The following is a 23,905-nucleotide window of genomic DNA, read 5'->3' as shown; positions in this document are numbered from 1 at the left end:
CAGCTCATCATTCATCTGTTTTAGGAGTCCGGCTGTACTGATCACCAAAGCACACGAGAAAGCACTGGATGCCCAAAGGTGAGCAATAACTATCCATCTAGAAAAAATAAACTATTGTCAAAACTCCATATACAATACAAAGTAAGAAGTGCATTCCTGCCTTACAGATCATTCTACTCTAGGCTTCTGCCTATCCTTTAGAGGGTAAGTTCTCAAACTCTGGGCACTATACCCTCATCACTAAGGTGGAGATGTCCCACATTCCAGGTCTCATGCTGGTGGCACTTAGCTTTAGGCTAGGTTCCAGCAAATGCAAACCCCAGATGAAGGGAGAGGTCCTCAAGGAGCACTACTCCACTTCCATTAACTCATCCTTCAGAAACATTTACACAAGTGTATCAAGCTGTATGCAAAAATTCTGTTTAGCCCTGTACAAAATAGATTTTAAAACCCCTTATATGTCTATTAATAGAGGAGGGTTAAATATGGGCTATTATGCAATCACTATAAACACAAACCTAGGTGTACCGATGTGGCAAGGGATCTATGATACACTGTTGAATTTTCTTTTCTTTAAGATGAAGAATATCATACAGAATATGACTCCATCTTTCGTTTAAGGAAAGAACGGGAAGGGAAGGAAGGAAAAAAGAGAAAGGAAAAAACTTTGGGCTCACAGGTATAAGCACACATTTGTATATACAGAAAGAGTTTAGAAGAATACAAAATAACAAATGGTCACCCTCTTATTTTCATTTTTTTACTTGATATACTTCTGTACCATTCAAATTTTCTTTTTAGTTCTTTTTTAAAAAAAAAATTTTTTTTTTTGAGAGAAAGAACATGCACGCGGGGGATGGGCAGAGAGGAAGAAAGCGCATCTTAATCAGGCTCTACCTCACGACTGTGACATCATGACCGAGCTGGAATCAAGAGGTGGACACTTAACTTACAGTCACCCAGGTGCCCCTTCTTTTTAGTTCCTTTTAAGGAAAGTCATCTATTGCTTTTTCAAGTTAAAAAGAAAGTATATGATGAAAATAAAACTCTAGTTTAAATACAAAGTTTTTAAAGAACTGATTTTAACCTAGGCCAAATATCAATCCCTAACTTACTCATCCATATTGCATATTCCTTAAATAAAAATTCATGCACAAGAACCTGAACGTTTTTGACACTCAGAAAAAATGTACAAGTACATACAAAGTTGTGAGTTGTAAGCGGAACATTTTCCAACACTTCTACATGCAATTCTTCTCCGGTGAGCCAGGAGATATCAGTGTCCCAGCCAATTGGTTTCTTCTCTCTGCAAAGTGTAGACACAGCCTTTCTTGGTTAGCGTACCTAAAAATCTTCACGAACCTCATGCTGAAGATATGAAAATTGGTTATTGAGGGGCTAGTAATGGTGAGGGAGGTTTGGCTCCCTGGTCTTCCATCGTTAGAAATTTAAATGGCAATAAATTAATTTTTAAGTTTACCCCAAATAAATGTATCACTCTTGGACAAACAGCAGGGTAAAGAGATGTACTCTTTTCTTCAAGTCAGCTCCAGAAAAGACCTACAACAGCAGAAAATTGATTGTTCCTAGGGTCCCCCCTCCAAAAAAAAAAAAAAAAAAAAATCACAGGTACGGATTTATCTATCCATTCAAAAAAAAGTAAAAACTAAAAAAATAAAAACAGCACTCAAGGGACAACATGCCCCAAAAAGGATATTTTTTAAAAAACAGGATTCAAAATTTGGGGGGTCTTGGCACAATTTTAGACACTTTTTTGAAAGAAAAACAGTTTAATATAAAATGTTAATTTTGATAAGCCTTTTGTGAAACTATGAATTTATATTAAAAATGGGCGTGGGGTAGAGTCCGTTATTCAAATAAGTCACACTCTAAATGGTTCAAAAATTTTAAGATTCTCCAACTCCAAATAAAGTCATTTGATCAGAATAACAAAATACTATAATCACACAAAATTGTCTAATGTTAACTCCTCAAAAGGCTGGCAAATTTTCTTTAGGCTTTTTTTTTTCTTTTTTCCTAAACTTACATTTTAACACCCTAGGTTTGGGTAAAGATGCTACAGAACACCCCAAAGTTCAATGTCTGAGGTTTTTTTGCCTTTTTAAACAAAATTTCACATCACATACAAACCATACCCATCCTGAATTCTGTAAACAGCACAGCACTCAGGGATTAGACCTCTCATCATCAGAGCTTTCTTTAGACTGTCCCGGACTGTAACTCCACATCTTGCAGGTACCTATAGTATCAGAAATATATAGTATGAGGTAAAAGGAATAAATTATATATTTTTTCGCATCATTTCATAAAGCTCAATACCTTACCTTTATAATACCTTTAAAATGTCATACGGATTACTATGTTAGATACAACATCATTTATAGAGCTAACTTAGTATTAAAGCAAAATCATGACTCAAGTATCTATTATTCACCAACTGAAAGCAAAACTGATTTTGTTTTTTATTATGAAATATTTTGTACATATAGAAACAGAAAGTATAACAGATTCCTATATACCCACCACCGAGAAACAACAAGTCAACATTTAAAGCAAAATCAATTAAAAACATTTTTTTAATTTGAATATAGCTGACACACATTACCTCAGTTTCAAGTGTACAACATAGTGATTCAACTTCTCTATACATTATGCTGTGCTCCCAAGTATAGCTTACTATCTGTCCCCATACAACATCAGAATAGTAATATTCCCTATGTCTTTCACCCCCATGACTTACTAATTCCATCAACTGGAAGTATCTCCCCCCACTTCCCTTCACCCATTTTGCCTATCCCTCTATTCTCTGGCCCTCTGGCAGCCATCAGTGTGTTCTTTGTAGTTACCGGTCTGATTATGCTTTGTGTTTATTCCTGTTTTATTCTGTAGATTCCACATGCAAGTAAAATCATATGGTATAGGTCTTTCTCAGTCTGATTTATTTCACTTAGCATAATACCCTCTTTGGCAAGAGCTCATCCTTTTTTTTTTTTTTAATGTTTGTTTATTTTTGAGAGAGAGAAACAGACTGCGAGCAGGAGAGGGGCAGAGAGAGAGGGAAACACAGAATCTGAAGCTGGCTCCAGGCTCCGAGCTGTCAGCACAGAGCCCGACGCAGGGCTCGAACTCAGGGACTGCAAGATTATGACACGAGCTGAAATCAGATGCTTAACCGACTGAGTCACCCAGGCACCTCAGCTCATCCATTTTTATGGTTTTGTAATATTCCTCTGTGTGTGTGTGTGTGTGTGTGTGTGTGTGTGTGTGTGTGTGTGTGTGTCTGCTGTGTCTAGGACTTCTACTACTACTTTGAATAAAACATGTTATTCATTCTTTCTTTCCCTTTCTTTTTTGCTTTCTTTCTTCCTTTCTTTTTTGATTAACAGCCATTCTAATGGGTGTGAGGTGGTAGCTCCTTGTAGCTTTGATTTGCACATTCCTAATGATTACTGTTGAGCATCTTTTCCCGTGTTTGTTGGCTATTTGTATATCTTCTTTGGAGAAATGTCTATTTAAGTCCTTTCCCCTTTTCTTAATCGGGTTGTTTACAGGTTTTTTGTTGTTGAGTTGTAGGAGTTTTTAAAAATACGTTCTGAATATTAACCCCTTATCATATATATGATTTGTAAATATGAAAAGAAGTTGTCTTATTCCATAAGTTGTCTTTTCACTTAGATGACTGTGTTCTGATTCACATAGTTTTGTGGGGTTTTTTTATTTAAATTCATGTTAGTTAACAGTGTAGTATTTGTTTCAGGAGTAGAATGTAGTGATTCATCACTTACATGTAACACCCAGTGCTCATCCCAATAAGTGCCCTCCTTAATGCCCATCACCTATCTAGCCCACCCCCCCCCACCGGCCTCCCCTCAACTTTCAGTTTGTTCTCTATAGTTAAGAGTCTCTTATGCTTTGCCTCCCTGTTATTTTATTTTTCCTTCCCTTCTCCTATGTTCATCTGTTTTGTTTCTTAAATTCCACACGAGTAAAATCATATTTGTCTTTCTCTGACTGACTTATTTCATATAGCCTAATAATCTAGTTCCATCCACATTGTTGCAAAATGGCAAGATTTCATTCTTTCATCTTGGAATGCCAAGTAATATTCCATTGTATATAAATACATCTTCTTTATCCATTCATCAGTTGACAGACATTTGGGCTCTTTCCATAATTTGGCTATTGTTAATATTACTGCTATAAACACTGGCCCCTTCAAATCAGCATTTTTGTATTCTTCAGCTAAAAATGTAGTAGTACAATTGCTGGGTCATAGGGTAGTTCTATTTTCAACTTTTGGAGAAACCTCCATACTATTTTCCAGAGTGGCTGCATCAAAGCTTCTGATTCATATAGTTTTTAATTTTGATATAGTCCTATTTCTCTATTTTTACACGTTGCCTGTACTTTTGGTGTCTTACCTAAAAAACTACTGCCAAGTCCAGTATTGTGAAGCTTTTCCTGTATGTTTTCTTCTAAGGGGTTTTATAGTTGCAGCTCTTATGTTTATGCCTTTGATCTATTTTGAGATAATCTGCATATAGTGTAAGGTAAGGGTCCAACCTCATTGTTTTGCACGTGCATATCTAGTTTTCCCGGTACCATTGTGGAAGGGTTTTTCCTCCCCGCCTCCCCCCGCAGAGGGGGCTGTGGCACCCTTGTCAAAGATCCTTTGACCACATACACGATCATTTATTTCTGGACTCTTTATTTCCTTGATCTATATGTCTGATGTCTATGCCACTCAGTAGGCATGTAAAAAGTTTAAAGATCAGGAAGTGTGAGACCTCCAACTTTGCTCTTTCTCAAGAATGCTTGGTTATTCAGGATTCATTGAGCCTCCACATGAATTTCAGGATGGATTTTTCTTATGTCTGCAAAAAACACTGTTGGGATTTTAAAGGAACTGAATTAAATAAAACTGCCAAATTGTTTTCCAAGGTGACTGTACCATTATACATTGCCACCAGCAGTGTATAAAAATTTGTTATTCCACATAATAGCTGCCAATAGTTGGTATGACCACTCTTTCATTCCAGCCATTCTAGTAGGCGTGTAGTGACATCTTGTGCCTTTAGTTTGCATTCCCCCAATGACCAATGATGTTGAGTATCTTTGCATGTGTTTATTTACTGTCTATGTATCTTCTTTTGTGAAGCATCTGCTCAAATCTTTTGCCTATTTTTTGAGTTGTTTGCTTTCTTACTATTGAGTTCAAAGAGCTCTTTCTAATGCTGTGGATACATGTCTTTGATCAAATAGATGTTCTGCAAAGATTAGTCTGTGTGGTTTGTCTTTTTACTCTCTTAACACTGTGTTTCAAAGAGCAATAGGTTTTTAATTTTGATGAAGTCCAATTTATGAATATGTTCATTATGGATTTTTCTTTTGGTGTCATATTTATGCAATCATTGCCACAAATTCGAGGTCACTAAGATTTTCTCCTATGTTTTCTTCTATAAATTTGATAGTTTTAGGTTTAATTTTTACTTTTCATTCCTTCATCTGTATTCAACTTTCTAAAGTAATTTTTGAGTAGTTCCTTCAAGCAGAGCATGGGAAAGGTAAATTCCCCATCTGGAAAGGCCTTTATTAGTGAATGTACCTTCAACTCATACTTTAGCTAAGCAACTTAACAGGCACCTCTCAGCATTCTTGGTACAATATTCTATTGTCTTCTGGCTTCTCCAGCTGCTACAATCAATATTTTTTAATAATCCAATTGTAGTTTTTTATTATAGATAATTCTTTCCCTGAATGGTTTTAAAATAGTATTCTTTCATTTTGTTATGTTTAATAATTATGGACTAAAATTTACTTATACAATTCAGGGCCTGTTTTCCCCAAATCTTTAGATTCATGTCTTTCACAAACATTAGCCATCATTTCTTTGAATTCTGCTCTACTCCTTTATTTCTATTTTCACTTTCTGGAACTCCTCTCAGGCATATAATGAAACTGTTCATTTCATCTTTCATACCTCTTATCTCCTCTTTTATATTTTCTTTGACTCTCTTTCCTTGCTTTCCACAGTTTACTAATTTTCCCTCCCTTCAGTTGGCTTTAATCTACTTTTAATCTCACCCATTTAGTTTTTTAAAACAAATATTCTAATTTTTATTTAGCATTTTGACAGCTGTTCTGTAATACGCTGTAACTACTAGAGATACTGAAATTATATTTCAAGTTGCCTTGCTACTTCATCAAATCAAATGTTCATTATTTCTTTTTTTCCTTAGTGACAACTGTTTCTTTTGAACTTTCTATTTTTCCTTTGGTATATGTTTTTGCATTTTTCCAACTCTATTATGAAAATTTTCAAACACGGAAAATGAGAACGATACAATTAACATCCAAATTCTCTCTACATAGATTCTAACATTTAATATTTATTTTCTCTGACATTTGTTTTCGATCTTATCATTTGAAACTATGTTCTAAATTGATTGATTGAGATAGAAGTCAGAATAGTGGTTACTCTGGAAAATGATGACCAAATTGCAGGGGGCTTGGGAGAACCTCTTCCCAAGCATTAGAAATGGTCTGTATCTTCATCTGCATGGCAGTTACATATGCACAAAGTTACATATACATACTCAGCTGTACACCTGAGATTTGTATACTTTACTGTGCCTAAGTTTTATTTAAAAAAAGAAGGTGGACAAAGTTGTAGGTGTCATGACGATTTACCCCTAAATATTAAAAAATGTATTTCCTAAGAATAAAGACATTCTCCTACATAACTACATTCCTATTATCACACATAGGAAAATTAGTAACTCCATAATAACATATTTAATCAGCATTCACCATTTCCCATCGCAAGAATGCCTTTGATAGCTCTTCCCCATCCTAGTCCCAAACTAGGATCACACACTGCAATTGTTTACATCTCTTTAGTCTTGTTTAGTTGTAGAATAATCCCTAATCTTTTTTATCTTCTGTGACATTGAATCCAGGCCATTTGTCTTATACAATGTCCACATTCTGAATTTATCATTTCCTCATGGCACTTAACTTTTTCTTCTATTCCTCGTGTTTCTTGTAAAATGGAAGGTGTGGAAGCTTAACATTCAATAAAATCATCTTTAGCAAGAATACTTCATAGATGGGAACTGTCATCCACTGAGTTTAAAATATTAAGACCACTTAGAAGTCCTATTTGGTTCCTTCTTAGGAATCCTGCTGTTTTTAAGTCTTCTAATGTGCTGATAGGCTCTTTCCTTGTATATTTTACGACATGGGATTTTGAACTTGTCAGTGGGCATTATCTATATGAATTACATGAGACCTAGATCGGCCAAAGAGGGTTTGCATTTGCTTCTACCCAGTGCCTGAGCGCTATTATCTCTCTAGGACCATTTGTTGCGTTGACAGTTCCTGGACAGGACCCATAAGTACAAATATGAATCCCACACCATGATGAGAACAGGCCTATAATTAGGAATTCACAAGGGAAGCTTTAAACTTTATCTGGACCACCGGTGAAGACAGACAAGTTTCATTGTTATTTATGTATGCTGAGTAAGTAGATTTTCTTCTAGTTCACCCTTTTGCTGAAGATAAAGCTCCTCAAAGACTCAGCTTTATGCAAGGACCTGAGTTCCAACTACCTTTGTGACACTGGCTGAAGGCCTAGTCTTGCATCCCCACACACTGACACTCACATCTCTTTGTTGCACAAGGTGACAAATTAACCTCACTGGAGGCCACCATAGCCTCCAGGCTATAGCCTCCAAGCAACAGCCTAGTCATCAAACTTTTTCTATGAAAATCTAGCATTACTACTAATGCTGTGTGAGGGAAAAAAAACTACTTTGACTTCAGTTGTATTTGGAAATGAAAAGGTTTTTTATTAACCTCAAAAGTAACCACATGCATTTTTAAAAAGTCACGATGCATATAGATGCATTATTTAAGGCAATGACAGTACTTGTACTCAAGGATTATAGACCGCCCATAAAATTGTGCAGATTTCCATTCTTTAAATGTTACTTACAGAATACTTGTTCCAATGGTAATGCTAATGATCAACAAAAGTTACACAGAGGAAAAATATCAAGCACACTAAAAATCCAACATTTGATAAGTCCAAATAGGGATTTCTCAAGGGCAAAGAACAAAGCTTACCTGACATGTGTTAGACAACAAACAAGCTCAAGTCTGGACATTCTTTTTGATTCTGAACTAGTACTTAGGCTTGAGTCTGATTCAAGTTCGGCAGATAGGTTAAAATGTCAAATCTGACACTAAACACAATACAGTTTGTTCCAGTTAAGGGACACAGACATTGGCACCAATTAATTATGTCTTTTCCACTCCTTTTTGAAATGGATGCTTCCATTTGCATGACCACAGAATATGGAGTGATAACGTATTTCATTTTCAACAACTACTCTTTCTGAAAAACACAAAGAAAAAGCACTGATGATATTAAAAGTTGACTCACCACTGTCCTCTGTTTATTAGGCAGGAAGACTCTAACGATAGGTTTCTGTGGTGACTTGGGATTGCTCCGTGATACATCTGTGGGGTTTTGAAAAACTGAAAGAGATGAAGGTAGCACTGAAAGGCTAGAAGAGGAGGAAGATGTAACGGTGTCCGTGGATGCAGAGCTAGAAACAGAAAAATCAGTTCCATTCCCCAGGGATTCCAATAACTGTTGTTCTCTCTGTTGGAGGGCATCTAGCTTGCTGGTGTATTCTTCATAGGCCTATAAAATAAAGTAAACATACACTGAATCTGGACTTTTTCCTGACAGTAACAAAAGGAAATATGAAATTTAAATCTTTGATTGTAATCTCTTTATAATCTAGCTAATAGGGTTTTAAGTACAAGTTACAAAATAAGTGCTGAAAGTACTGTAAATTAATACTTCTACTTTTAAATTGATCATTTTTGTGTGTATGTGATAAGACAGTACATTGCACTGAGAAATCAACAAACATATAAATGTCTAGAATAACCCACGAATGTTAATTTTAAAATGTATTTACAATGTTCTGGTCATACTGCAATTTAAAAACAAAAATATTTTTTAATGTTTACTTATTTTAGAGACAGAGTGCAAGCAAGGGAGGGGCAGAGAGAGAGGGAGACACAGAATCTGAAGCAGGCTCCAGGTTCTGAGCTGTCAGCTCAGAGCCCGATGCAAGGCTTGAACCCACGAACCGTGAAATCATGACCTGAGCTGAAGTCGGATGCTTAACCTACTGAGCCACCCAGGCGCCCCTGGTCATATTGCAATTTAACTTCCAAAGTGCATATCCAACATAAGATAAAATACTATATGAAATCAAGGATAAGTACCCTCTCTATTAAAAAAAAATTTTTTTGAGGAAATTGTAGGCATATAAAGTTTCATACCTTTCTGCCCTCCAAAGAACAGAAAGAGAAGTTGAAAAGGAGATGCGGGGTTAAAAGAGATTTGTCAAAAAATAAGACTCAGGTACAGGGTCAGATCTCGCCATTACCACCAAAATCTTCTCAATAGGGCTTAGAAGTTATATAACTGCCACCTTCTTTCTGAAACAGGTATTAGTTAAAATACTTTATTCTCTTCACTATGGATCTCTGACGATCCCATCAAATACTGCTTAAAGAATAAAATTTTATTTGAAAAGGTGGTTTATGCCCTGCAGTCAAGAAATTCTGGTCCCATTATCCACTAGGGTGGAAACTTCTAGAAGTTTCATTTGATTAAAGCTATAAAGTCAAATGACCACATAAGATGTCATATTCTAAAAATAACAAGAATTTTGAAAACAGAGTGATATTGAGAGTAAAGGGATGGAATAAATTGGAATATATATGTCCATGGTTCTTTAGGGCAATGGAAATCACCCTCCCCCACACTATGGTCCACCATTTCTCTCTACCATCATACATAGATGTAATACCACAAACATTTATAAAAGGCTACAAGGGAGAATCAAAGATTTTAAAACTTCTCATCACTCAAGGAGTTTATTATTGGGCTGCAGAGAAGCAGGTGGATGTATTTTAGTATGCTTAAGTGTTATACATGAGAAATAAAGGACATTCTTGATATAAGGTGAGAATGAGGTAGGATTATGTTAGCATTTAGATAGATGGAGTTAAGTGGAGGAGAAGAGAGAGCTGTGTACAGGAGAAATTCTGCAACAAATAGAGAGGTAGGAAACTTTAAGGCATAGAGGGAAAACTACAGACTAGTATAGCTGCATGCAATTCAGTATCTGGGACACAACAAGGGATCAATATATGTTTGCAGAATTAAATGAAGAATAGCAATACAGGGAAACAAGTAATACAACTGGAAAAGTGGGTAAGGCACCAGCTTGTAGAGGGTGTCTATACCATGCTATGAAGCCTGAACTTCATTCTATAAGCAAAGGAGAATGATCAAAGATAGAGGAGAATGAAGAAGAAATTTCATTTCAGTAAAGACCACTGACTGTACTTGCTATGCTGGTTCTTAAAATATAATTCTGAAGATGAAAAAAAGGAAAAATAGTAAAATGAGCCATTGGGGTAAAGGGCATAAACTGCATCTAAAAGCCCTCTCCTGGGGTGCCTGGGCAGCTCCATCGGTTAAGTGTCCAACTTTGGCTCGGGTCATGATTTCATGGTTCATGGGCTTGAGCCCCGCGTCAGGCTTTGTGCTGACAGCTCAGAGCCTGGAGCCTGCTTCGGATTCTGTGTCTCCCTCTCTCTCTGTCCCTTCCCCATTCTCGCTCTGTCTCTCTCTCTCTCTTTCAAAAGTAAATAAATATTTTTAAAAAATTTTTAAAAAGCCCTCTTCTTTATAACATACTAGCTACCATACCCTGATTCTGGAAATGTTTCATAACATTTTGAGGCATTATAATCAAATCACTTCAAAATTATCTGAACTGTGTTTCGTGTTAGCTTTCAGTTCCAAGAGCTAATTACTTACGGGCATCTCTTTTAATATGATCCATTTATCCAGCCTTTAATCCATCAATTAGTATATACTGAGCATACATGTGTCTGGCACTGTTTGGGACTCAAACTAAAAAAATAAAGACTGACGCAATTCCTACCCTAGGAAGATCACATACATGCAGTCTGGGAGATAAAAATTCCCCCTTGCATATATCAAATCTTATTTACTATCATCTGGACAAGTACACAAAGTAAGCCTTAGGGAAATGGAATGCACTTAAACAATAAATTTTCAGAATGTTATTTCTTTATCAAAATGTTAGTCTTAATTTTTGAAAATATACTGTTCCCTCCATTGTGGATTACAAGCTATTATTTCACTGCACTTATCAATAGCTCTTTTCTTTTATTAAGTACAAAGCAGTTATTCCACCTCTCTCCATCCTCACAGCTGCAATCAAGGCTCTTGCCTGCCTTTTGTCCCTGGATTGACTCATTTCATCCCACTATCCTTGATGCATTCAGTGTGGATTACTCTTTTAACATTCCTGCCGTAAAGTTCTCTAAACTTATTTCTAAAGGTATTAATTTTCATTCTACCTTCAAGATCCAGGAGTTCCAAATGATGACAAGACCTCAATGTGGAGCTTCCCCTGTCCCTGAACACACCTTCTCAAGTTTCCATCTTATTACATTAATCTGTTTATGATATCAACATTATTCCCTTGAAGTTTCTTAGATTTGGGCCTTGACTGTCTTATTGCCCCTACTTTGCGGCTCACCATTTCAACAATACCACTAGTAACATCTCTGATTCTCTAATTCTTATTCTTTTACCAACTTGTTTGTCAAATACAAATTTGGAGTAAATTCTAACCACTCAAGTATTCCATTCTTTCTCTCAGGTTACCATACACTGCTGGAGAAGATAGTAAGGTAGGTCAATTAGTTAAGGTCAGTTAATTAAGTCAAGAAGATAGAAGGAGGTCAATTAGTCCCATTATCAATTCGTGGAAATTAGTCCTTTAGGGTACTACCCAAAAATTTTTACTTATTTTTAACATCATATTACATTTTTCACAATACTTACTCCAACCTTTTCTATGCTTCTCTGCCTCCTTACCTTCATCACCCAATCTTCAACTCACTCAGAAAACAGCATTACATTACCTTCAAATTTACTCTGGAGGTCAAAGCCATCAAATAAAAGCTTCCTCTTCTTTCTTTGTCTAAGCAATTCTCCATGCCTTTCCCTATCTCTCTTTTCTTTTAATTCATGTTAGAGAGAGAGTGAGAGAGCACACACGAGTGGGGGAAAGGGGCAGATGGAGAGGGAAAATCTTAACCAGACTCCATGCTCAGTACGGAGCCCAATGTGGGGCTTGATCCCACGAACCCAGTATCATGACCTGCGCCAAAATCAACAGTGGGATGCTCAACCGACTGAGCCACCCAGGGGCCCGCCCCATGTCTTTTCTGTTCTCAATTTAATAATGGCACTGAATGTTTAGGGCCTCTACAGAGGCCTTGGTACACTGTTATCCCCAAATTCTCTTATATCTTCCAACATTTCCTCTGCTTCCTTAGTCAGCAAATATGGACAAGTCCTCCCACAAAAATGCACACCTCAGCCACCACCAGTATCATCAACAAAATTCTTGTGGTTCGTTCTTCCAGATACTACAGATACCAGATACTTCTTCAGGATGAAGCTTTCCCAAAACCTTATTCTTTCGCATCAAAATCCTACTTATTTTTCAAAGTCCAATTCAAAGCTCTGCTTGATAAAACCCCAAAGAAGTATTCTTTCTCTTCACCTCCTTTAGACTATTATCATGTTCTTCTTTATAGGACTATGTTTTTCTCATTATGAAAAAATTTCGTGAGGATTAAATGAGATAATACAAGTAAAAGAAGTTATTACAGAGGCTACCACATAGCAAAAACCCAATAAATATTCTTACTAGCAGGAATAAGTAGTACTAGCAATTCTTATGTTTATTACTGTCATCCCTGTATTACTTAGCTGAGTTCTTTAAAAAAATTTTTTTTTAACGTTTTTATTTATTTTTGAGACAGAGAGAGACAGAGCATGAACGGGGAGGGGCAGAGAGAGAGGGAGACACAGAATCGGAAGCAGGCTCCAGGCTCTGAGCCGTCAGTCAGCACAGAGCCCGACGCGGGGCTCGAACCCACAGACCGCGAGATTGTGACCTGAGCTGAAGTCGGACGCTTAACCGACTGAGCCACCCAGGCGCCCCTACTTAGCTGAGTTCTTAACATGACTCTACTAAACTGTAAACTAGTTGAAGGCACAGATCATGTCGGATGTTTTTGAATTAAATAATACAAAAACACTTAATATTATTAAGATGACAATTTTCCCTAAACTGACCTACCAATTCACTACAATCCTTCAAAATCCCAATGGCTTTTTTATAGAAATGGGCAAGCGGATGTTAAAATTCATATGGAAGCGTAATGTACTCAGAAAACCAAAATAATCTTGAACAAACTTGGAGGCTTCACGTTTCTTCATTTCAAAAATTACTATAAAGGTACAGTAATCAAGACATTGGAATAAGGATACATATATAGAACATCACAGAAGACTTGAGAATCCAGAAATAAAGCCTTACATTTACAGCCAACTGATTTTTGACAATGGTGCTGGTACCACTGAATATCTACAGGCAGAAGAATGAAGTTGGAGTACTACCTAAGATTACAATAAAAAAGTAACTCAAAACGGATCATACACCTAAAACTAAGAGCTTAAACTACACAGTTCTTAGCAGAGGGGCGCCTGGGTAGCTCAGTTAACCACTTAACCAGTGTCTGACTTTGGCTCAGGTCATGATATTGCGGTTGGTGGGTTCAAGTCCCGCGTTGGGCTCTGTGCTGACGGTTCACAGCCTTGAGTCCGCTTCAGATTCTGTGTCTCCCTCTCTCTCTCTGTCCCTACTCCGCTCATGCTCTCTCTCTCTCAAAAATAAACATTAAAAAAAATTTTTAAATTCAAAGTTCTTAGAAGAAAACATACGAGTAAATCATCATGAACCTAGATTAGGCAGTAATTTCTTAGGTATGACACGCTAAATCACACCAACCAAAGAAAAAAACAGATAAACTGCACTTCTCAAAATTAAAACTTTTATACTTCAAAAGACACTACTGGGGCGCCTGGGTGGCTCAGTCGGTCGAGCGGCCGACTTCGGCTCAGGTCATGATCTCACAGCCCGTGAGTTCGAGCCCCGCGTCGGGCTCTGTGCTGACAGCTGAGCCTGGAGCCTGTTTCGGATTCTGTGTCTCCCTCTCTCTGGCCCTCCCCCGTTCATGCTCTGTCTCTCTCTGTCTCAAAAATAAATAAACGTTAAAAAAAAAAAATTCAAAAGACACTACCAAAAGAATGAAAAATAAATCCCACAGATTAGGAGAAAATACTTAAAAAAAATATATATATATCTCATAAGGATCTACTATCTAGAATATGCAAAGAATTCTCACAACTGAACAATAACCCAGCTTAAAATGTGGGCAAAAGATTTGAATTAGTATTTTCCCCAAGAATATAAACAGTTAATAAGCACATGAAAAAGATGCTTTACCATTTTTAGGTCAAAACTACAAGCATGACTGTTTAAAAAACAAACAAGAGAGTAAGTGTTGGTAACGATGTGGAGAAATGAAAACCCTCATGCATTTCTGGTGGGAATTTAAAATGGAGCAGCTAACATTGGAAAACAGTCTGGTAGTTCCTCAAAAAGTTAAAACATAAAGTTACCATACATAGGACACAGCAATTCCATCCCAAGGCATAGAACCGAGACAAGTGAAAACAGACGTTACACAGAAACTTATATATGAATGTTCATAATAGCTTTATTCATGATTGTCAAAAAGTGGAAACCCAAATGTCAACTGATAAATTGGCAAACAAAATATGATATATCTACATGAGGGAATAAAAAGGAATGAACGCTACATGCTACAACATGGATGAATTTTGAAAACATTACGCCAAATGAAAGCAGCCCGTCACAAAATGCCGTATCATGTATGATTCCATTTACACAGAGTGCCCCAAAAGGCAAATGTATAGAAATACAAAGCAGATCAGTGGTTGCCAATGGCTTATGGCAATGACTGTTAATGAGTAAAGGGTTTCTCTTTAGGGTGATGAAAATGTTTTGGAATTAAGATAGTGGTGATGACTGCACAACTTTGTGCATATACTAAAAAAACCCCACTGAATAGCACACTTTAAAAAAGTGAATCTCACGGTATGTGAATCATTTCTCAAGTAAAAGTGGGAGGGATGTCTGGCTGGTTGGGTCAGTGGGGTGTGCAACTCCATCTCAGGGTTGTGGGTTCAAGCCCCACAATGGGTGGAGAGATTACTTAAAAATAAAATTTTGGGGAAAAGTGGGAGGAAAATTATCTAAGGATCTACTTTAAACAAATGGGAAAAAGCAGTGAAATAAACATTTTTTATCATTAGTCCATTAAATTTATTGTTAAACTTCATTTTACAAGATACAATGAAATCTTCCAGATTGCCCAAAGATGGTATCTAATGGACTGCTCTGTACTCCACACGAAGGACCTTGCTGCTAGTATTCTTTTCACTTGTTTTAATAAACTATCTCTGCATCATCCTGGGTTCTACACAGATTAAAGACCAAAAAGGCTGTCAGTATCATAATAATGATATAGCAGTTAAGAGCAGATGCTGAATTCAGAATGTGTGGATTCAAACTTTGGCTACATTATTTACTAATTTTGTAGCATTAGCCATGTTATTACTAAACTCCTCTGTGCCTTAGTTTTTTCATCTATAAAATGAAAATGAGAATAGGAAGTGTAACTCAAAGGATAGGTTGAGGATTAAACGATCGACTATCTGCTTGGAACAGTGCCTGGTATATAGCAAATAATAAATGTCAGGAGCTACTACCGTTACCATGCCTCTGTCTGCAGGGCACTCTGGCATACATGTCAATTCTATGGTAGTTAGGACTCAGTGTGTAACACCAGTGTGTATCACCAGCACAGTATTCCAGAAACACTATTCCTTCTCTTCTGGAATCTAATATGTCAGGTCCAAAAAGAAGAACCTACTACTAGAGAAGCATCTAGCATTTTATCTTACACACAGAAGGCATTCAAATAACTTGTTGGATGTATGGAGGGAGAAAAATTGGGTAAAAAAAAGATTTCCTGGGAAATGACTCTTCAAGGCAAACTTATCTTTTCCTCCTTTGGATGAAGATTTATGGGGCGCCTGGGTGGTTCAGGCAGTTAAGCATCTGACTTCAGCTCAGGTCATGATCTCACGGTTCATGGGTTCAAGCCCCACATCGGGCTCTGTGCTGACAGCTCAGAGCCTGGAGCTTGCTTTGGATTCTGTCCCTCCCTCTCTCTCTGCCCCTCCCCCTTGTGCTCTATCTCTGTCTCTCAAAAATAAATAAATGTTAAAATAATAATAATAAATAAAAAGGGAACCAAAGACTAAAAAGCCAAATTTGAAATTCCTTAAGACTACTATAGTTCATTTCACTGAAGTTATCATTAAGAGAATCAATATAATTTTAATTATTATTCACGTCAGTAGGAAAAAATCTAGAACAACTTAAAAGCTAGTTTTTAAATAAATTAGTACAAGGACATAAGATTTTGATGGTGACAGAACTGATTTCACTCTGTTCTGCTACAAGGAAGAGATGCAGGGATAGGTAAAGTTTTATCTTCCTGTGGCAATACCAAAAATATCAAACATAGAAAACATTATTTCCTATCTTGAAATGTTTGGAACGAAATAACTACAGCATAACTTCTAGTCACCAATGCTCAAGCTTATCTTAAAGCCAAACTGTGAACACTGGAAAAACTTCACTTTTCAGCCTCTTATGTCAAGAAATATAAACATAGTCCCGGTGTAGGGATACATGTGACCCCATTCTGGTCAATGAGATATAAAGGAAAAGACGTGTAGGGGATTTGAAGGGAAAAATTTCCTCCTTGAAAGCGCGTAGGATACAAGAGAGCGTCTGTGATCCCAGCTTCCTGCTTTGAGGTGTCCTATGATGGCATACAGATCTGTGGCACTCATGACAGAAGGCCTAAAGGACTGTAGAGATCCACCCCAGCATCTGACAACTCTGAGCTGTGGAATCAATCTTAAAATAATTTACCTCCACGCTTCTTGTTACAGGAGGGGAAAATAAAACTCTTATTTGTTTGGGCAACTTGTGATTAGGTGTTTTTGATTTTCTGTAGCTAAAAGCATTTGGTATTTTTATAGCTCTCCTAGATTTATTCTCTAATTCTTATCTTTCTTCTAATACTTTCCATCTTTATTTTTATTCTGCTTTCTAGAGATTTCCTTAATTTTATCTTACAACAATTGTTTATGTATATGCACACAGACACACATACACATATGTATTTACATTTTCTGCTTACTATTTTAATTATTTTAATACCAAGAGCTCTTTCTTGTTCTCTATTAAGACTTGTTTCTTTAGTACAGCCATGAAATAAGAACAGATTGTCTTCTCTTATCTCTGATGTTAATTATAGTTATTTTCAGGTTCTCATCTGTTCTGTGCACTATTTCTGAGTTGCTTTGACCATTTTTGCTATTGTTTTCCTGCTATAAGCTTTCTTCCAATATTTGGTTATTCTTAGCTGTCCATTCATATTTAAGACTTATGAGCTCTAAAGATGTCAATACTACACAAAGCAATCTATGGATTCAATGCAATCCCTACCAAAATCCCCATGTGTTTCAGAAATAGCAAAATCCACCCTCAAATTCATATGAAATCTCAAAAGATAGTGAAATGCCAAAGCAATCCTTAAAAGGAAAACAAAGTTGGACATCTCATACTTCCTGACTTTAAAATCCTTACACGGCTACAGTAATCAAATCAGTACAGTGTAAACTGGCATAAAGTTGGACTATAAATGCCAACGGAAAACAAAAGAGAGCCCGCAAATAAATTCTCACATACATGGTCAAATGATTTTTGACAAGGGCATGTGTCAAAGTTTCTATTCAATGGGAAAGGACAACCTTTTCTTTTTTTTTCTTTTTTTTTTTAAATTATTTTATTTTAATTTTTTTTAACGTTTTATTTATTTTTGAGACAGAGAGAGACAGAGCATGAACGGGGGAGGGGCAGAGAGAGAGGGAGACACAGAATCGGAAGCAGGCTCCAGGCTCTGAGCCATCAGCCCAGAGCCCGACACGGGGCTTGAACTCACGGACCGCGAGATCGTGACCTGAGCCGAATTCGGACACCCAACCGACTGAGCCACCCAGGCGCCCCAAGGACAACCTTTTCAATAAATGGGGCTGGGAAAACTGGATATACACATGCAAAAGAATGAAGTTGAACCCTTAGCTTACATCATACAGAAAAATTAACTGAAAATGGATCAAGGACCTCAACGTTAGGGCTAAAACTGTAATTACAAATCTTAGAAGAAAATAGAAAAAAAAAGGTTCATGACACTGGGTCTGGTAATGATTTCTTGGATGTGACACCAAAGGCACAGGCAACATGAGGAAAACAGGTAAATGAGACATCATCAAAATAAAAAAAAAACTTTCGCATAAAGAATATAATCAACAGAGAGAAAAGGGAACCCATGGAATGGAAGAAAATATCTGCAAATCATATATCTAATTAGGAATGATACTCAGAATATATAAAGAACTCCTACCACTCAACAAAAAACCAACCCAATTAAAAAATGTGTAGAAGACTTGAACAGACATTTCTCCACAGAAGAATGAATGTCCAATAAATGCATGAAAAGATGTTCAACATCATAAGTCATCAGGGAAATGCAAATCAAAACCATGAGATACCATGTCACACTCATTAGGATGGCTATTAGACACACACACACACACACACACACACACACACAAAGTAAGTGTTGGCAAGGATATGGAGTAACTGGAACTCCTGTATATTACTAACAGAAATGTAAAAGGCAGCTAATGTGGAAAACAGTATGGCATTTCCTTAAAAAATTAAATACACTTTCTTAAACTATTCACAAAAATAAACTCAAAATGGATGAAAGACCAAAATGTAAGACAGAAAGTCATCAAGAGCCTAGAGGAGAAAGCAGGCAAAAACCTCTTTGACCTCGGCCACAGCAACTTCTTACTCAACACGGCTCTGGAGGCAAGCAAAATAAAAGCAAAAATGAACTATTGGGACCTCATCAAAATAAAAAGCTTCTGCACAGCAAAGGAAACAATCAGCAAAACTAAAAGGCAACCGACAGAAGGGGAGAAGATATTTGTAACTACATATCAGATAAAGGGTTAGTATCCAAAATCTATAAAGAGCTTATCAAACTCAACACCCAAAAAAACAAATAATCCAGTGAAGAAATGGGCAAGACATGAATAGACACTTTTCCTAAGAAGACAACCAGATGGCTAACAGACACATGAAAAAATGCTCAACATCACTCATCATCAGGAATGAAAACCACGATGAGATACCACCTCACACCAGTCAGAATGGCTAAAATTAACAACTCAGCCAACAGATGTTGGCGAGGATGAGGAGAAAGAGGATCTCTTTTGCACTGCTGGTGGAAATGTAAACTGGTGCAGCCACTCTGGAAAACAGTATGGAGGTTCCTCAAAAAATTAAAAATAGAACTACCCTACGACCTAGCAATTGCACGAGTAGGTATTTATCCAAGGGATACAGGTGTGCTGTTTCGAGGGGCACATGCCCCCCAATGTTTCTAGCGGCGCTATCGACAATAGCCAAAGTATGGAAAGAGCCCAAAAGCCCACCAACAGATGAATGGGTAAAGAAGATGTGGTGTGTGTATATATGTGTGTGTGTGTGTGTGTGTGTGTGTGTGTGTGTGTGTGTACACACACACACACACACATATATATATGTGTATGTATATATGTGTGTATGTGTGTATATGTGCACATATATATGTGTACACACACACACACACACACAATGGAGTATTACTTGGGGATCAAAAAGAATGAAATCTTGCCATCTGCAACTACGTGGATGGGACTAGAAGGGATTATGCTAGTGGATCCTGAGAAACTTAACAGAAACCCATTGGGGAGGGGAAGGGAAAAAAAAAAAAAGAGGTTAGAGTGGGAGAGAGCCAAAGCATAAGAGACTCTTAAAAACTGAGAACAAACTGAGGGTCGATGGGGGGTGGGAGGGAGGGGAGGGTGGGGGATGGGTATTGAGGAGGGCACCTTTTGGGATGAGCACTGGGTGTTGTATGGAAACCAATTTGACAATAAATTTCTATATTGAAAAAAAAATATTTAGAAAAAATAAAAACTTTTATAAATTAATTAATTAACTAATTTAAAAAAAGGGATTATGCTAGGCAACATCAGTTAGTCAGAGAAAGACAAATACCACATGACTTCATTCATATAAGGACTTTAAGATACAAAACAGATGAACATAAGGGAAGGAAAGCAAAAATAATACAGAAACAGGGAGGGGGACAAAACATAAGAGACTCTTAAACATAAAAGAACAAACAGGGTTGTTGGAGGGGTTGTGGGAGGGGGGATGGGCTAAATGGGTAAGGGGCATTAAGGAATCTACTCTTGAAATCATTGTTGCACTATGTGCTAACTTGGATGTAAATTAAAGAGAAATTAGTTAATTTAAAAAAATTAAATACAGAATTACCACATAATTCAGTAATTCCACTTCTGGTATACAGTCAAAAGGAGTAAAATCAGCATTATTCGTGGTAATGAAAAGATAGAAATGACCAACCATCAATGGTACACTGATAGATGAATGGATAAACAAAATGTGGAAACATTATTCAGCCTTAATTAGCAAGGAAATTTTGACCCATGCTACAACATGGATGGACCCTGAAGACATATGCTAAATGATATAAGCTGTCACAAAAGGCCAAATATTGTACAATTCCATTTGTTTGAGGTTCCTAGAGTAGTCAAATACGTAGGGACAGAAAGCAGAATGATGGGTCTCAGTGGCTAACCAACAAACTTGGTTTTTCACTGAAGGGCCTTCAAATATCAGTACCCAAAGGTCTTCCCACTGGCCCTCATCAACTTTCCCCAGGGAAGAATACGGTCATCTCCAGGTAGGCTCCTCTTCATAGTTTATCCAATGTTTATGTAGGTTTATTGTTTATTGCCTGTAATTCCCTCCTCTGATAAAACTATAAGCTGCTTAAACGCACAGTTGTGTGGTTTTTTTTTTTTTTTTGTGCTCTATCCCCAGAGCCTAGAAAAGCATAAATGCATAAATATAAACAGGCACTTAATAAATATCTGCTGAATGAATGAATCAAAAATTTATGGGTAATCAATATGTGTGACAAATGATGCTATTTCCTAATTATAAACTTAATTAAACCTTAAGTTACTACATGTGTGACAGTATTCTCATTTTACCAATGAGGTCAGGTATAATGAGATTAGGTAACCTATTTGCAGAAGCTAAGTCACAGCTAAGATTCAAACATAAGGCCTATGTGACTTCAAAGTTCATCTTAATCACTATATTATATCGCCTTCTACAGAGAAATTCTGTAGTGTGTCCCTAAGAATACGAATCTACCTGCATGGGGTGCCTGGGTGGATTAGCTGGTTAAGCGTCAGACTTCAGCTCAGGTCATGATCTCGTGGTTCGTGAGTTTGAGCCCCACGTCGGGCTCTGTGCTGACAGCTCAGAACCCGGAGCCTGTTTCACATTCTGTGTCTCCCTCTCTCTCTCTCTGCCTCTCCTCTGCTCACATTGTCTCTCTTTCTCTCTCTCTCTCAAAAATAAATAAACATTAAAAAAATTTTTTAAAAAAAGAATCTACATGCTAATGATATAATCTATGAGGTATGGTCTGCTTTATATTGTCCTAGTTAGATGTAATATGAACAGTGAAGAGCGTGAAGAATGTGAGTGTGTGGAGGGGGCACTGAATCCCTGCTATAGTCAAAAACGGTTATTGATGCAAATGTATTACGACTAAGGGTGGGGGAGAGTCTCACAAGACACAGAAATGGTTGGCAAAAACTGTTGGTTAAACTAATTCTAATTAATAAAGAATCACTATTTTCACCAGGACTCTTTGCCTCCTAGGACTCCTGCACTTGCCCTCCTCAGACAGAAAAGTAAAACAGCATGGGATATTGGAAAGCACACTAACTAGTATTCAGAGGTATGAACTGTGGTCCTACTACTGGTATCTGGCAGTGTGCTCTGAGGGAAGCCATATGAAGAAGCCAACAGTTTATCAGTGGTTATTTCCAAACTTCTAAATTTATTTTAGAAATGCAAACTTACTTTCTCATGAAAATACTTGAAAGATTTAACGTCCTTTAAGTGCAACCAGATTACTGAACTAGAAATTTAGTTTAGGAGTCTACCAATCCATGCCTAAAAATGTAAGGCGTTTGAAGGCACATGATCATTTGTAATTTATGGTTATATTTCTATACGATTAGTGATTACAGCTGGACCAGCTTTTACAGCGACAGGCAGTGTAGTGCAGCGGGAAGCAGTGTGGACCGTGAAGCCTGACTGCCTGGATTCCCTAACAGCTTGCTTGTCGTGGAACCCGAGTGACTTACATCAGGAAACCAACAGCAAGAAAGGTTATCTGCGATTACAACAGAAACTACTACACCACAGGATTAAGAACAATGACTATAAGTTTATGATGCTCAAGTCTTGATACAAAAGCCTCAAACACTAAAGCTAAGCAATTCTGAGCTATTTAAATATTATAAATTTTACCTATTAAGAAAGCAAACACCAATTTGGGGGGATTTGCTGGAAAAAAAGATATTTCACAAGGAAAAAAGATACTTCACAAAATTTGGCCCCACTTTCTAACACAGCAACTAGTTTTCTAACCTCCACAACTGAATGCTTTCTCTTTCTCTCTTTTTAAATAAGTTTTTTAACGAGTAATATTTTGAGGTTTATACATGACTTCTCCTTTTCCAAACTACAAAATACTCTATGTTATTGTAACAAATGAAGTAAGATTAAGAAGTATAATATAATAAAGATGAAGGTAATCCACCTTCCCATATCTATTTCTCATCTTACCCCCTAGGGTAAACATTATTACTAGTACAAATGCTTTTTGTAAGTTCTTGTTTTTATTTTCCAAATCACTACAGGTACCCCTGGTGACTCAGTCGGTTGAGCATCCAATTCTCGGTTTCAGCTAGGGTCATGATCCCAGGGTCATGGGATTGAGACCTGCACGGGGCTCCGTGCTAAGTGTGAAGCCCGCTTAAGATTCTCTCTCTCTCCTTTCTCCCCCTCTGTCCCTTTCCCCCACTTGTGTTCTCTCGCTGTCTCTAAAATAATAAAAATCAAAAATCAAAAATCACTACAGATATGATACTCAAAAGCTTACCTCTAGATATATTGATGGCGGATTATGCTCCCCACCAAATTTGTCCAATAGGGCCTCTATATGTTCCTGTGTCAACTTAATCATTTGTTTGATATTCCACACCTGAAAAATAATTTAAAAGAATGTAAATAAGAATCATTTAGGATATGAATTAGAGATATCTTAAAATTTGAAATTTAGAGCTGAGAACTGTGAGACCATTTAGCATAGCAGTTTTTCCCATCTTTTATTAAACACCTAAAAACTCTTTTCTACACTAGTAGTACAAATATTCTCAACTGTAAAAGATTCAAATAATACATGAGTATTCAGGGGCGCCACACATGACAGGGGCGCCTGAGTGGCTCAGTAGGTTAAGCGTCCGACTTCTGCTCAGATCATGATCTCACGGTTTGTGAGTTCGAGCCCCGCGTTGGGCTCTGGGCTGACCGCTCAGAGTCTGGACCCTGCTTCAGATTCTGTGTCTCCCTGTCTCTCTGCCCTTCCCCTGCTCGCACTCTGTCTCTCAAAAATTGTCTCAAAACTAAATAAACATTAAAAAAAAATTAAAAAAAAAAAA

General features: G+C 37.1%; 1 protein-coding gene across 2 annotated transcripts in view; it reads right to left on the bottom strand.

Moving 5' to 3' along the window:
* The window catches only part of LOC125917352 (serine/threonine-protein kinase B-raf), a 29,205-nt gene extending 5,731 nt beyond the window's left edge, over positions 1-23,474 (bottom strand). For both annotated transcript variants that reach the window (XM_049623576.1, XM_049623577.1), the window contains exons 1-4: positions 23,347-23,474; positions 8,471-8,734; positions 2,157-2,260; positions 1,204-1,306 (exon numbers count right to left, since the gene is read on the bottom strand). In XM_049623576.1, coding sequence (XP_049479533.1) covers positions 1,204-1,306; positions 2,157-2,260; positions 8,471-8,734; positions 23,347-23,430 — 555 coding nt within the window. In that variant the 5' untranslated portion in view covers positions 23,431-23,474. The remainder of the gene's footprint in view (positions 1-1,203; positions 1,307-2,156; positions 2,261-8,470; positions 8,735-23,346) is intronic.
* Between the last annotated feature and the right edge of the window lie 431 nt (positions 23,475-23,905).

Source organism: Panthera uncia, unplaced genomic scaffold (assembly GCF_023721935.1).
Source record: "Panthera uncia isolate 11264 unplaced genomic scaffold, Puncia_PCG_1.0 HiC_scaffold_1737, whole genome shotgun sequence".
Lineage (NCBI taxonomy): Eukaryota > Metazoa > Chordata > Mammalia > Carnivora > Felidae > Panthera > Panthera uncia.
This window is presented reverse-complemented; position numbering and strand designations above follow the sequence as displayed.